This window comes from Cricetulus griseus, chromosome 6 (assembly GCF_003668045.3).
Source record: "Cricetulus griseus strain 17A/GY chromosome 6, alternate assembly CriGri-PICRH-1.0, whole genome shotgun sequence".
NCBI lineage: Eukaryota > Metazoa > Chordata > Mammalia > Rodentia > Cricetidae > Cricetulus > Cricetulus griseus.
The window spans coordinates 152,618,086-152,632,319 of record NC_048599.1 but is presented as its reverse complement, the minus strand read 5'-3'; the positions used below and the strand labels follow the sequence as shown (position 1 = coordinate 152,632,319).

The 14,234-nt window shown below is 50.4% G+C and overlaps 1 protein-coding gene across 1 annotated transcript; it reads right to left on the bottom strand.

The window, feature by feature from the left end:
* Positions 1-1,658: 1,658 nt before the first annotated feature.
* On the bottom strand, positions 1,659-8,862 carry Vsig10l (V-set and immunoglobulin domain containing 10 like). The gene is made up of 10 exons (XM_035447102.1): positions 8,823-8,862; positions 7,909-8,733; positions 7,152-7,445; positions 6,741-7,025; positions 5,606-5,860; positions 4,526-4,804; positions 4,020-4,316; positions 3,501-3,614; positions 3,156-3,310; positions 1,659-1,730 (listed from the first exon to the last, which is right to left on the bottom strand). Exons 1-10 carry the CDS (start codon positions 8,860-8,862, stop codon positions 1,659-1,661), a joined length of 2,616 nt encoding a protein of 871 aa, XP_035302993.1.
* Positions 8,863-14,234: the final 5,372 nt, after the last annotated feature.

The following is a 14,234-nucleotide window of genomic DNA, read 5'->3' as shown; positions in this document are numbered from 1 at the left end:
CTGCTGGTTTCAAAGAGGCTCAATCTCATAGCCTGAGCATGCAGTATAGCTTTATTATGGGGGAGGGTTGTGGGGTAGCAGTGAGGAAGGGGTATAGCAGCTGGGTCAAAACCTACCTGAAGCTCACTCTCCCACATACAAGCAATAAAGCCTGTGTTTGATTTTCTCCCCTTTGGTATATATAGTATTAGGGATTGAACCCAGTATTCAGTTCTCACTGGGGGGTTCCAGGCAGGGGCTCTACCACTGAGCCACATTCCCACTCCTTACTGTGGAATTCTAGGCAGCTGCCTACTATGAGGCCTCATCCCAAGTCCTTGGTGTTTTGAGACAAGGTCTCCCTATGAAATTCTGGCCTTGAGCATGTGATCTTCCTATCTCAAGTTCCCAAATGTTTGCATTATCCTGGAGTGTGATAGCTGACTGGATGTGTTGCTGCTTGCTGTAACTCTAAATTTCCCATGAGAATTCTTGTTTAAAAAAGAAGACATATCTTGTCAAGGATAGTAGCAGCTCTTCACAGGCAGGAGAACGTTTCATCAGTCCACAAGTATTTATTGAGTGGCTGCTGTGTGCTGGGCGCTGTTTCTGCTGGGATAATAGTGTGGTGTATGTCCCAGGGAGCTCTCAGTTCAGAGAGGGAAACTTATTGACCAGGGGGAAGCTGGGGACTGTGGGACTTTACTCACATGTAAAGAAGGGGGAGGGGTCCTTCTGAGGTGGTAATGACTACTTCAAGCCTTGTTAAATCAATGACATTGGAAAGAGAAGTGTCCAGCCAGAGCAAATTCTAGACACAAAGAGCTGGAGAGGCGGGGAAGTGTGGTTGGCAGAAAGCCTATGGAGAAGTAGTCTTGGGAGGAGAAGTCACAGAGGTTGATAGAGGCCAAACCAAAGGCCTCAAAGGTTTGAATGCAGAGACTGAATGATGTCTAAACTCTAGTACAGCCAACAGAGAAGCCATGGTAGTGCATGGCTGTCATCTCAGCACCCAGGAAGCTGAAGCAGGAAAACTGGGAAGTGTGGGGTCAACCAGGTCTGTGTTAGGAGATCCTTTCTTAAAAAAAAAAAAAAAAAGAAACAAAAAAGAAAGAAAGGTATGTGAGGTGGTCCATGCCTGCAATCCCAGCACTTGGGAGACTAGGGCAGAAGAGTCATGAATTCAAGGCCACTCGGGGCTAACAAGTCTGAAGCCAGCCTGGGCTACATGAGATTCTGAGTCAAACAAAGCAAAGAAAAAAGGAAATCAAGAGATGGGGGAGGAAGTGGGGAATGCAATACAGGCAAGATCTTTTGTGTTGGATGATGGGAGTCTGGAAGCTGAAGGGATGAGACCTGGAGGAGGCAGCAGCAGGGGACAGACCTTTGCAGAAGCTGTGCCAAGCTCCCCTTCCAGCTTGGAGCTAAACAGCAAGCCCTTCATGTCAGAGGTTTTGAGTTTGTGCTAACCACATCCACCCATCTGTAGTTGGCTCTCCTATCCCCAGAGTCATATTGATGTCCTTAGATGTACAACTACAGGTTGAGTCTTCAGAGACAAGAGGGAGACAGGATGTCCCACCCTTAGGGTCCAATCCTCAGTCATGGTAGGCCCCATGCCATTGGGCCAAAGCATGACTGTTCAAAACACTTCATGGAGATTGGGCCATCAGTTTTTGTCATACCTGGGTGGCTGCCCGAACAGTCCATGGGCTGCCACCTGGACAGAGAGCTGGACTGGGACTGATGACCTGGAAGAGAAGGAGATAAGAGGTGACTTCAAGGGATACCCTGAGTACAAAATGGCATGCCCAACTAACCTATCAGAAGCTAGCTGAGGGCCTGGAGAGATGGCTCAGTGGTTAAGGGCACGTGTTGCTTTTGCAGAGGACCTGGGTTTAATTCCCATCATCTATGTGGCAGCTTACAACTGTCTGTAATTCTATTTCTGAGGAATATGACCCTCTCTTCTGGCTTCTGAGGGCACTACATGCTTGTGGTACACAGACATACGAGCAGGCCAAACACACACACACACAAAATAAAAATAAATAAATCTTAAAGGAAACTAGTTGAGTTCCTTTTTCTTCTCCGCCTCATCCCTCTTCCTTTTTTCTTTCTCTCTTCTTTGTTTGTTTTGTGGGTTTTTGTTTCTGTTTTTGTTTTTCTTTTCTGTCTGTTTGAGACAGGGTCTTGCTATATCACCAGGATAGCCTTGAATTTGCAGTGATCCTCCTGCTCAGCCTCCCAACCACTATGATTACAGATGTGGACCCTCTGTGTGCCAGTGAAAAACTGAAAACAAGGAAATCCCATCTACCTCAGAGTTTAAAAATGGAAGTTGGGCCTAATTTCTATGGGAAACAGACATCACATCTTACTCTCCTTTTGGAAGACAAATTGGAATTTATATTCTTTTAGAATACATAAGAACTGGGCAGCATGTCCAATTATCAGTATTCAAAACAAAACAAAACATGAGGAGCTGGGGCTATAGCTAGTGTTTGCCTAGAAAATATGTGTCCTAGGCCCCATCCTCAGGTCTACATAGGTTGGATGTGATGATTACTGAACTTAACAGCTAGAGGTAGGAAGATTCCCAGTCATATAGCCTGTGACACAAAACACAGTAAGGCCCTGTTGCCAAACAATCAAACAATACATAACCTGAATAAGTCTTATCAACTTTTGTGTGCTGGCTAGTTTTATGTCAATGTGACACAGGCTAGAGATGGGAACCTCAAATGAGAAAATGCCTGCATCAGCTGCCCAAAAGTCTATAGGGCAGATTCTTAATTAGTGATTAATGTGGGAAGGCCCAGTCCACTGTGGGCGGGGCTATCCCTGGGCTGGTGGTCCTGGGTTCTATAAGAAAGCAGGATGAGCAAGCCAGTAAGCAGCAGCCCTCCATGGCCTCAGCTTCTGCCTCCAGGTTCCTGCCCTGTTTGTTCCTGTCCTGACTTCCTCTGATGAAGAACTGTGATGTGAAAGTGCAAGCCAAATAAATAAACCCTTCCCTCTTCATGTTGTTTGGTTGTGGTGTTTCATCACAACAGTAGTAACCCTAACTAGAACATTTTGTAAGTCATGAAGAAAAACGAGGAGAAAAACATTAGAAAATAGAATTAGAATATCCTCTTCTTCCAAGAAGCTACTTGACCCCCATGGCAGGAAACAACACCCACACTTACAGGGTGAGGGTTCTGCAGCTGGCTTTTGACAGGCAGCAGCCGTGGGGTCTGCACTGGGGTCAAACTCTGCATCTTTTTTTCTGGCGGAGTAAGCACAGGAGCCAAGGTCAGGGGGAGTTGCTTTTTCGCAGAAGTCCTTCCTATGAGAGGATGACAGGAAAAACATGATTGCTTGCTCCAACAGGCCACCCTGGTCAATAGGACGGGAAGCTGGTCCTAGACGGTGATAAGGAGATGGGACTGTTATTTAATGCATTGATTGCCATGCCAGCTTTTGCCTAGGGAAGCTCCCAGTTGGCCCCAGTTGCCTCTTCCCAGGTCCCTCATCACCTGGGAAATGCCTCAGACAGCAGACACACAGGAGGAGAAGGCCAACCAGCAGTGCTAAACCCAGCAGAGAGCCAAGGACGATGCCAGCGATGGCCCCTGGACTCAGGGCAGAACCTGGAAGACACACACCAAAGGAAATGAGGAAGTAGAGCCCAGGGATGCACTTAAGATTGTCTAAGCCCTTAACCCATCCTTCCCGGGAAGACTCAAGAAATCCGAGTTCAATCTCTGGGACTCTTGTGGCAAAAGGACAGACCAACTCCCTCAAGTTTTCTCTCAACTCCACATGCACACATCAGGACACATATACATCCATACATAAATAAATAAACCAACAAATAAATTTAAAAAGAGACACTAGAGAATAGATGCTTGTTGTTTCAAGCCAACCAGGTAGTGTGACATTGTCACAGGAGCCCTCATAATACTAACAGAAGAAGAGGGTCTGATGTAAAAACCTAAGTCTGGCTGGTTAGGTGCTAAGAGGAAGGCAGAAAAAGGTACCACAGCCCATCTTACCTGCTTGATAGACCCGGCTTTGGGATGGGGTCCCTGGCAGAGACCCCAAGATGGGCAAGATGCGAAATGCCCAGGTCCCAGGGTTCCGATGAGGGAGTGGCACTATGGCTGACCGTTCCTGAGGGCCCAGAATGAGCAGGGAGACCCAGTCCCTACTGGTGGTGACTCTATCCAGGTCAGAACCATCTGTCCATGCCTGGATGTGGAAGCCAGTGAGGAGGGTGCCTCGCTCCACATCCCAGGTGAGCACTGCAGCTTCTTGGGCTCTCTGCAGCCTCCATGAGGAAATGGAGGGCCCTAAGAAGGAAAGATGCTAGATGCTGAGGACCTGGTGGGAGACGGCGAGGATGGATCTAAAGGAGAAGGGCTATGATTTGGACCACTGGATCTGAGGGAGAGGGCTGGGTCCTGGACCCCTGGATCTGGGAAAGAATGGTTGGAGCCTGGACACCTGGGTCTGAGGGAGGAGGGCTGGTTTCTGAACATCTTGGTTTAACTGATCTCACCAGCAAGGGTGATCTGGTTGCCTCCAGCTCCCAGTGCGCTGCTGCATAGCACAGAGTAGTTCCCCAGGTCCCAATCCAGGCTGAAGTTTCTGATGAGGAGCTTCCGGCCATCCTGGCTAAGCTGCAGTCGACCCCCACCTCCTGTAGCCAAGGGCCGTCCTTCCCGGGCCCAGGATGCTCTTGAAGGTGGGGGACAGCCGGTGACCTCCAGTGCTACCACCACATCCCCTGGCTGTGTCTCCTCTACTATTGGCTGCAGCAGCACTTCCTGGGGGGCTTCTGTTGGTGGAAGAAGCCCGGTTAAGAGAAATGAGACCTTATGGGATGTGAAGAACCAAGTTCTGTGTCCTTTGTTAAACCAAAAGGTGGCAAATGCCCCTCTTGCTCTGTGACCAGATGAGGTCACGGTCTGCCTATTCATTTGTTCATTCATTCATTTTTTGACAGTTTTCCTTTCATGTTGACTTACAGTGTGTGTTTGTGTCCACCAATGAAAATATGCAGAAATCAGACGACAACTACTGGGAGCTGGTTCTAGCCTTTCACTACCAAGGTTCTGGAGACCCAAGCCAGGTCATCAGGCTTGGTAGCAAGTGCCACCTCACCCAACCATTCATTAACTCTCCACCTTCTCAATACACATTTGTTGAACACTTGCCAAGGGGCCCCATACTGGGAAACTCAGTATTGTTAGCTATCTGTTACTTTTTTCTCTCTCTGGATACCTGGGAAGATGGCAGCCCTTTTTCTGAGTTCAGGGGTTTGGGATGGAACACCCTGTTCCTTCTGGCTTGCCACCCTGAAGTTCAGGACAAAACTTTGTTTCTCCTTTAGGTTCAAAGAAAAGTGAAGTTTGAGGACTCAAGAGATAACTGAGCAGATAAAGGCGAATGCCACCAGGCCTGAGTTCTATCCCCGAGACTTAAGCGGTGGAAGGAGATACCCAACTTCCAAAGAAAGTCAAGTTTGGGTTTCGTAAAATACTTAAAGTTATCGCGGGTCCTTTCCTTAAACCCAAAGAACCAAAGAAAAAGTCACCCACTTCCTTTAAAGATAGCAAGGAGGCCCAAGCCCTCTCACCCGGGATGATCGTGCAGGTGCGTGTCGCCACCAGGTGGCGGGCCAGACAGGTGACCGCGACGCCGCTGAGCTCCGGGCGGGCTGGGACAGCCACCAGGAGCGCAGATGGCACAGGTCCAGCCCGGACGCCTTCGGGAAGACCCTGGAACTGCAGAGAGGCGGCAGGGACCCCGCCGGGCCAGGAGCAGCGAAAGCGGAGGCTGCGGTCCGCGGGACCCCCTTCGACTGAGCATTGTGGAGCCCCCGGGGGCAGATCTGCCACGGAGGAGACAGACCATCCAGCCTCAGTCCTTCCATCTTCTCCAGTTCCGCCTCTACGCGGGATGCCCCACTCCTCCTACAGGTTTCTCTCGGCCTCTTTTCCTAGATAGCTCCACCCTCCCACGTGCACTGACCCCTTTTTTACCCCCTCCCTCTGCCTTTGCAGGTAACTTCAACCCTCGCTGATCCTACTTACTAGTGTCGTTCAAATCCAGTTCTGCCATTTAACTTCTCTGCTCATTCGATTGAGACTCTTTTTCCCAAGTCCACCTACCCTCTCCTCCTGCTGGCTCTTCCCCTTCTTGGCATCCTCCCCCTTCAACGGGCAGTGTGCAAACTTATGGGCCCCGCTCTAAGCACAGGTGTCCTAATGCACTTGCTTGTCCCATCCATTTGCAATTGGTGGGTATTCTACTCTCAGCTATCCCTCCTCCTACCGTCCACGCCCACCTAAATTGTTCCGCCTCCTTCTGTCTGGACACGCCCCTTTCCCGCCGCACCAATACGTTTCTCGTCCGCGCTGATGATGTCGTTCCTCTCCAGGTGATCCCACCCCACTCACAGATGTCCCTTTACTTTCCTAGCTAGCTTTACTCTTTAGCTGGTGGCCATGATTACTTGAGGTTTTCTCAGAAACTGCTTGCTAGCTCCTCACCTTCCTGGAAGCCACGCCCATCAGCAGCTATTCCGGGTTCCTTCCAGCTAACTCGGTTTCTTCTCCAGTAGCCACGCCCACCAGTAACTGTCGGGGCTCCTCCCTCCAGGAAGGGCACGCCCCTCAGTGCTCCCCTGCTCATTGCTGTCTCCTCCCTCCCCCGACAGCCACGCCCCATGTGCTTCCGCTCTCCCTGCTGGATGAACCCACAGCTCTTACCCGCCACCGTGAGGTTGAAGACCGAACGCCTGCGGCGGCCAGTGCGGGGGTTCGCGGCGATGCAGGCGTAAGCGCCGGCGTGGCCTGGCCCCACCGACGGCAGCAGGAGGCGAGGCCCCGCAGGCACTGCGGCCTCTGTGGGGTCCGCCAGACTCCATGCAATGTCTGCCGACGGCCGCGAGGGGGCCGAGCAGTGCAAGGTGACATTGCTGCCCGCAGTAACGTAGAGCGTAGGATCAGCGTCATGGTCAGAGGAGACCCTGATTACAGGAGCATCCGGGCCGTCTTAGGTGGGAAGGAGGGGAGAGACAAGGGGGTGGGTGGGACTGCAAGGAGTCACAGACACTGGGTCCACTTCTCCCTGGGGACTCAAGACTCGAATCCTCCCTGGAGACATCCCCCCCCACTCACAGAAGACACTGACGTCAGCGGCAGCCTCCGTGTGGCCAAAGGGGCTGCGGACATGGCAGGTGTACCGGGCGTGGTCGTTGCGTACCGGACGTGAGATGAGCAGCTGGTCCCGTTCTGCGCGGATACGAGGTGGCTCTGCGCCTTCGGGGTCTGGGGTCTCCAGGGCGTGTCCGTTTCTGCTCCAACTTAGTTCCCCACTCCCTGGATTCCACCCCAAGCAGCGCAAACTCAGTTCGGCTGCCCCCTCCTCTGTCTCTGGAGCCGTGGGCTGTACCGACAACTGGGGTAAGGGCTCTGGAGACACAGCACAGTCTCTGATGAGTCTGAGAATCCATACACCAGAACTCCCTCCCTGTGCCCAAGACTCTGCCTCCTCAGCCCTTCCTCTCTCTCCTCACTGCACCAGGAATCTGAGCTCCCAGTCCTCCTCCCTCAGATCTAGGGGTACAGACCCCAGGCCTATTCCGTCAGCTCCAGGAGTCCAGACTCCAGCGGTCCAGACCCAGGGCTTCAGACCCCAGGCCAGCTCCCTTAGACCCAGGGGTTCAGGCCTCAGGTCTCCCCTCTCAGACCTAGGAGTCCAGACCCAGACCTCCTCCCCCAGGCAAGGTGCTGTCTGGTCCCTGTCTTGGCTCCTATCCGCACTCCCAGGCTCTTTTCTGGGAAAGAAGCATATTCACCCAGCACAGATTTGCCCAGATGTGTGTGAGGAGAGCAGGCTCTACAGCTTGTGCTCTGCACCACAAGGCCCACTTACCATATACACCCACCGTGAACTCCCGAATCTGTTGGGAGACTCCTCCCCTGATGACCTCAACTGTGTACACCCCAGCATCATCCAGTCGTGCAGAGGTGAGTTCTAGACCCCCTCGAATCTGGTCAAATCTCAGGCGGGCCTGATGCATGGGGTCCAAACTGATCAGTGGAGCCTGTGACCCCAGGCCCCCAGCTGCCAATACCTTGGAGCCCCGGCGCCAGACCACCAGAGGAGCAGGGGGCCTGTGGCTGGGGACTGGAGTCAGGGGGAGCTTGATGGTGGATCCCACTAGCACAGCCAGGGGTCCCCCCACCTGCTGGGGGAAGCTTGCAGCCTGGTAACTCTCCGAAGAAATTTTGGACTCAGGGTTCTGGACAGGAAGTTCAAGTTTGTGATGATCTTGGGGTAGCTTTGAACCTGGGGCTTTGCTCGGTACTTTGGTGTCTGGGACTTGAACAGAGAAGGAAGGCCTGTGGTCTTTAGCAGGATCTTGAGAATGGAAACCATCAAAACTCACTTGGGAAGCAGGGATTCTAGAGAAGGCGACATCAGGGCTCAGATATTGCCCCCCAGAAGACACATTGGTCCAGAATGACTCAGGAACATGGCTTGCATTGGGCCCTTGAGGAAACCAGTTGGAATCAGGGATCCCAGAAGAGGCTTCTGAACCTTGAGGCTGATCTGGAAAGTTCTGGCTGGGGAGCTGGCCTGAGACTTTTGAAACAAAGCCCTGTGAAGAGCCCACTGAGTCCCAGGAGGAGGCAGAGAGGGAGGGTTGCCCAGGGTTAGAAGCTGGATGGAGGGCGAGGAACCCTGCTCTGGAGGCTGTGGAGGAGAGGAGGGAGGGGACAGTATTGAGAGACTTCCAGGGAACAAACAAGCTTCTGGGGAGGAGGGTGTCACAGGGAACTTACTCAGGAGTAGGAAGAGCAGCAGAGCCGATGAGAGACCCATGGTGATGGTCGCACTCTGGAAAGGACACTACACTGAGATCCACGCTTGCATTGTCCCAGGTCTGACAAGTCCAGCAGGAATGGTGGCTTAGCTTCCTGGGTGGGGAAAGAGGGCAGACCTGTGGGAGGTGCCAGGGTCTCCTGGCATGATATAGTGGCTAAGTGACCCCACCCCACCCTTCTTGTCTTCATCAGAGGATGTGTGGAGAGGCCTGGCTGATCCTCCACTCCTCACCCCTAGGGGAAGGTGGACTCCCAGCTGGAACTGTAGGCACTGTGCAGGAAGACTTCCTCCAGGAGTGTCTGAGAAATCAGAGTCCCTCCTATGAACTCCCTGCCTGGCTCAGGTTTCTTGCTTCCCAGCCCTAGGCTCCACTGTCTTACCTTAATTCTGTCTGACCCTGGCCCCATCTCCAGATCATTCTGTGACTTCCTGATGTCCTCAGAACCAAGTTTCCAGTTGATGTCTCCATTGAGGCCATCTCCCCTGAGACCTAGAACTCAACTTGCATTGTCCAACACCTACTAAACACAGCATCTCCCTTCTTACCGATACTTTCAGGGTGGCTCCATCATCTATGCAAAGGCTAGGGAGCCTTCCCACTGTCTCCCTCCCTGGCAAAGCCATCAATCTCTAATGCTACCTAGATCTCTCTCCCGATTTTCTCCTCTTGGTGTCTACTGCTCAAATCTTATCTTCTTCACCACCTACTTTCTGCAATCTCCTTCTCTGGATAAGACCCCTCCATGGCCAGCTGGCCCTTCCCTCCATGTCACAGCTCTGCCTGGATCCACAGTATCCTCTGCAGACGTCCTTGTAGGAACTGCCCACTTCTCCTCACTCCATCCCTTACCCCTCCCCACCAACATGGTGTTCTTCCAGTGGTATCTCACCTCCCAGCCTTTGTGAGCATCCTTTCCTCTACCTGGAATGCTCTTTCCCTCTCCAGTCTGGCTGCCTCATAACTGGTCCTTCAGGTCTCACCTCATTAATAGCCACAATAATAATGACAACTCTAAGTTCATCCAGGAACTATGCTAAATTCTATCTGTGCGTTATTATCCTCTGAGTGGGATATTTGGTTCTCACTTCACACACCAAGAGATAATGATGCCGAGGCCAAATTTCCTTTGAAAGGTTGCACAGCCAGGAGGAGAGGCTGGACTTGGGTCAAGGCTAGTCAGATTGCTTAGTTCTTCAGAAAGCTTTAGGCCTCTGCTCAGCTCTGAACCTCTGAGACCTAGTATAGTGCTCACAGGGCTGGAGGGAGGCATGGTCTGAATGTACTGAGCATGCTCTGTGTATCACACACAGCTCTTAAGTGCTATGTCATAAAACTGTTTGAAAAAGATAATGTTTTGTTGGGCATGGTGGCGCACGCCTTTAATCCCAGCATTTGAGAGACAGAGGCAGGTGGATCTTAGTGAGTTCAAAGCCATCCTGGTCTACATAGGGCGTTTCAGGGCAGCCAGGATAAAATAGAGCCCCTGTCTTTAAGAAATCCAAATAAATTAATGATAATAATGTTTTAATTTATTCTTTGATAATTTAATATATTTTGATCATATCTTTTCCTGTCTCCAACTCCTTCCAGATTTTTCTCAACCTCCCTACCCACTCATCTCCATATTCTTTCTCTCTCATAAAATAAAGTAAAAGAAAAGAAAATGAAGCACGGAGTCCATTTTGTGTTGGCCGACTATGCTTGACATGGGGCCTGTCCCAGGATATGGCTGTTATACCCTGTGCACCTTTGAAGAAAACTGATTTCCTCTCCAAGTAGTCATCAATTTTGAATAGCTTCTTGGCTAGGGGTGAGGATTTGTGCCCGTTTTCTATTGTCCATGCTGGGGTTTTGTGTCCACTTCCTATCGTCCATGCCGGGGTTTTGTCTGGCTGGAGCTTGGGCAGGTGTGCAGGCTGTTTACACTCTCTTGGAAGTTCATGTATGCATCAGTCTTGTTGTGTCTGGAAAACGCTGTTTCCTGGGAGTCACCCACCACTTCTGGCTCTGACAGTCTTTGCACTCCCTCTTCTGAATAGATCCCTGAGCATTAAGAGGAGGGGTGTGATGAACGTATCCCATTTGGATAAACAGATAATGAAAATACCTTTACACATTAGAAGACAATTCAGCTGCTTAGAAACATGAAATCTGTAGGTAAATGAATGGAGCTATAAACTGTCATCCTGAGTGACGTGACCCAGAAAGCCAAACACTGCATGCTTTCCGTCATATGTGGATGCTAGCTTTTAAGCTTTAGCTGTGTGCTTTTCACTTGACCTTTGAAAGTTCCATGGGGAGCTGTCACTTCATCCAGCACTTGAGAGTCTGAGACAAGAGGGCATCCTGTGCTATAGTGAGTTCAAAGTCAGGGTGGGCATTTTAGTGAAATACTCAAAGAGAGGGCTGGGGTCTGGTGGGGTGACATAGTGCTGGTCTAGTATGCACTGCTTGAAGGGCTATGTGTATAGCTCAGTGGTAGAGCTCCTACCTAGAATCCTCCAGAGAAGGGCAAGAGTATGGCTCAGAGGTAGAATCCCTGTCTAGAATCCCCTATTGAGGAGTTGGGGGTGTGGCTCAGTGGTAGAGCCACTGCCTAGAATCTCCCAGTAAGGGGCTAGGGCATGGGTATTCCTAGCAAGTATGAGACTCTGAGTTCAATCCCCAAAACTAAATCCAAACAGATAAACACATGGAGCTGGCCTAGTAGCACACACCTGAAATTCCAGTGCTTAGAAGGCAGAGGACAAACCTGGGCTACATAGCAAGTTTCAGGTCAGCCTGGGAAAATACCAAGGCCCTATCTCACCACCACCAATAATATAAATAAATAAAGGAGGTAAGAGAAAAAGGAAAGGGAAAGCAGGGCCTCTACTCCATCAGATCTAATAAGTTCTGTACCAAGAGGACTTAGAGGATGTTCCCAGACCACTTTCTGTCCTGAGACTTGTTGCAGTACACTTTGATGTATGTCCTCTGGAGCAGCCCCTTGGGGAGGAATCATGGCTCTTGGCCCACAGCCTTGGCTGAGGTCCTAGGTGACTGTTAGCTTGGGTCAAGAGCCCCAGCCTGCCAAGCATTTCACTCCATGCCTCTAACCTTAGCATTAGAGGAGACTGAGGTGAGAGGAGCTTCAGTCTGAAGCAAGCCTGACTTATATAGGAAGACCCTGACTCCACAGAGGGGGTTGGCTGGGAATGAGAGATGGATCAGAGGTTTAGAGCACTGGCTGCCTTTTCAGAGGACCAGGGTTCAATTTTCAGTACCCACATGGTGGCTCACAACCATCCGTAACTCCAGTTCCAGGGTCTCCAATGTTCTCTTCTAGCCCGTGGTAACTGCATGCATGTAAGTGGCATACAGACATATACTCACACACACAAACACATAAAATTTAAAAATAAGTAATCAAACTTTTTGAGACAGGGTTTCTCTGTAGCCCTGGCTATACTGGAACTCACTCTGTAGACCAGGCTGGCCTCAAGATCACAGAGATCCGCCTGCCTTTGCCTCCTGAGTGCTGGGATTAAAGGTGTGGGCCACTATGCCCAGTAATAGCTCTGTTTTAAAAATAGGGCTTGGCATAGGTTAGTGTTGCTCTCACTTGGCCAGAGAAGCCGTTCTGCAGTGAGTAGCAGTTAACACAAAGACTTGTAAATGGTCAAGTGCTGAGACTAAGTGACTTTTCCCCCCAACATAATATTTTTTTGATTATTTGGGAATTTCACACAATGTACCCTGATCACACTCACTTCCCTGTCTTCCCAGGTTCACCCTCAACTTGTGCCCTGCCTCCCCGCCAAAAAAAGAAGAGAAAGAAAAAAATACAACAATTCCTATTTGTGTTGCCATTTACTCACTAGAGAATGGTCAAACTCCCAGTGTCCAGTCCCTTAAAGAAAACTGAGCCCTCCCCACCACCCCACCCCACCCCACCCCACCAGAAGCCACCAGCTGTGAAGAGCTACATTCCCCATCCCTAACACAATTTCAAGGGCTTTCTCCAGTGGCTTCCTGTCTAAACTGTTTCTTTTCTTTTTTTGTAGGGGGGTTGTTGTTACAGAAGCCTTTAATGTCTCTCATCTCAACTGTGAATCTGCAATCATTAATGGCACTGCAAAAGAAGCTTTATAATCAGCAGTAGTATGGACTATGGACTTACACATGGTTTCTGGTGACAGCACCGACTATAGACATCAACATGGCCCTTGGCAACAGCACAGGCCTGTTGTGGCATATTATTTAACTGGCAAAATGTGTGTTATATTTGTTTATGATGCATTTGTTTAATTATGAAAAGATGTGTTGTTGTTTCACCTTGCCTGCCTAAAGCACATGATTGGTTTAACAAAAAGCTGAATGGATAACAGCTAGGCAGGAGAGGGACAGGTGAGGTTGGCAGACAGAGAGAATAAGTAGGAGAAATCTAGGCTCCAGAGAGAAGAAAGAAGAAGAGAAAGAGTGACACACCCAAGGCCAGAAGCCAGGCAGTCACCAGCCAGTCAGACATAGAGGCAGCAGGAAAGTAAGATACAAAGAAAGAAGGTAAAAAGCCCCTAGGCAAAATGTAGATGAAGAGAAACAGGTTAAGTTAAAGAAAAAAAAAGCTAGCTAGAAATGAGCATAAGCTAGGGTCAAGCATTCATAACTAATAAGTTTCTATATCATCATGAGTTGGGAGCTGGTTGGTGGCCCAAAAGAAAGGATGGTGCACAGGCCTTGTACATCAACATGGCCTTCGGTGGTAACACAGATCACAGACATCAACATGGTCTCCAGCAGGAGCACAGACCATGGACATCCTCAGGGCCTCCAGCAGCAACAGGGAACACAGATCTCAACATAGTCCCCAGTGGCAGTACTGACCACAGACTTCAATTCAGCCATCAGGCTGTAGCATGGGCCGCAGACATCAACAGGGTCTCAGGCAGCAGCACAGGCCATGAACATCAACGTGGCGTCCAGCAGGAACACGAACCACGGACATCAACATGGCCTCCAGCGACACATGGACCATGTAGGTTTTTCAAGAAGGTCCAATCCAGAAAATGAACTGTTCTCCATCTCCAAAATCCTGTCCTTGCTCGGAGCCAGGGTAATTGTCCGGCTGGGCAGCATGTTTGGGGCCAGAGCCTGCTGCACACCGTCCTGTGCTCTCTACTTGGCAATGACATGCTCCCTAATCATCAGCCACGCTCTCACCCTTGTCTCGTCTCCAGTTCCACCTCTTTGTGGCACACAAGCCTATCCAGTCAGCCATCTTTCCCACCTCTCCATCACAATTTGTTCATTGAAGTGGCATTGCAATATGTGTGTGTGTGTGTGTGTGTGTGTGTGTGTGTGTCTGTGTGTGTGTCTGTGTGTGTGT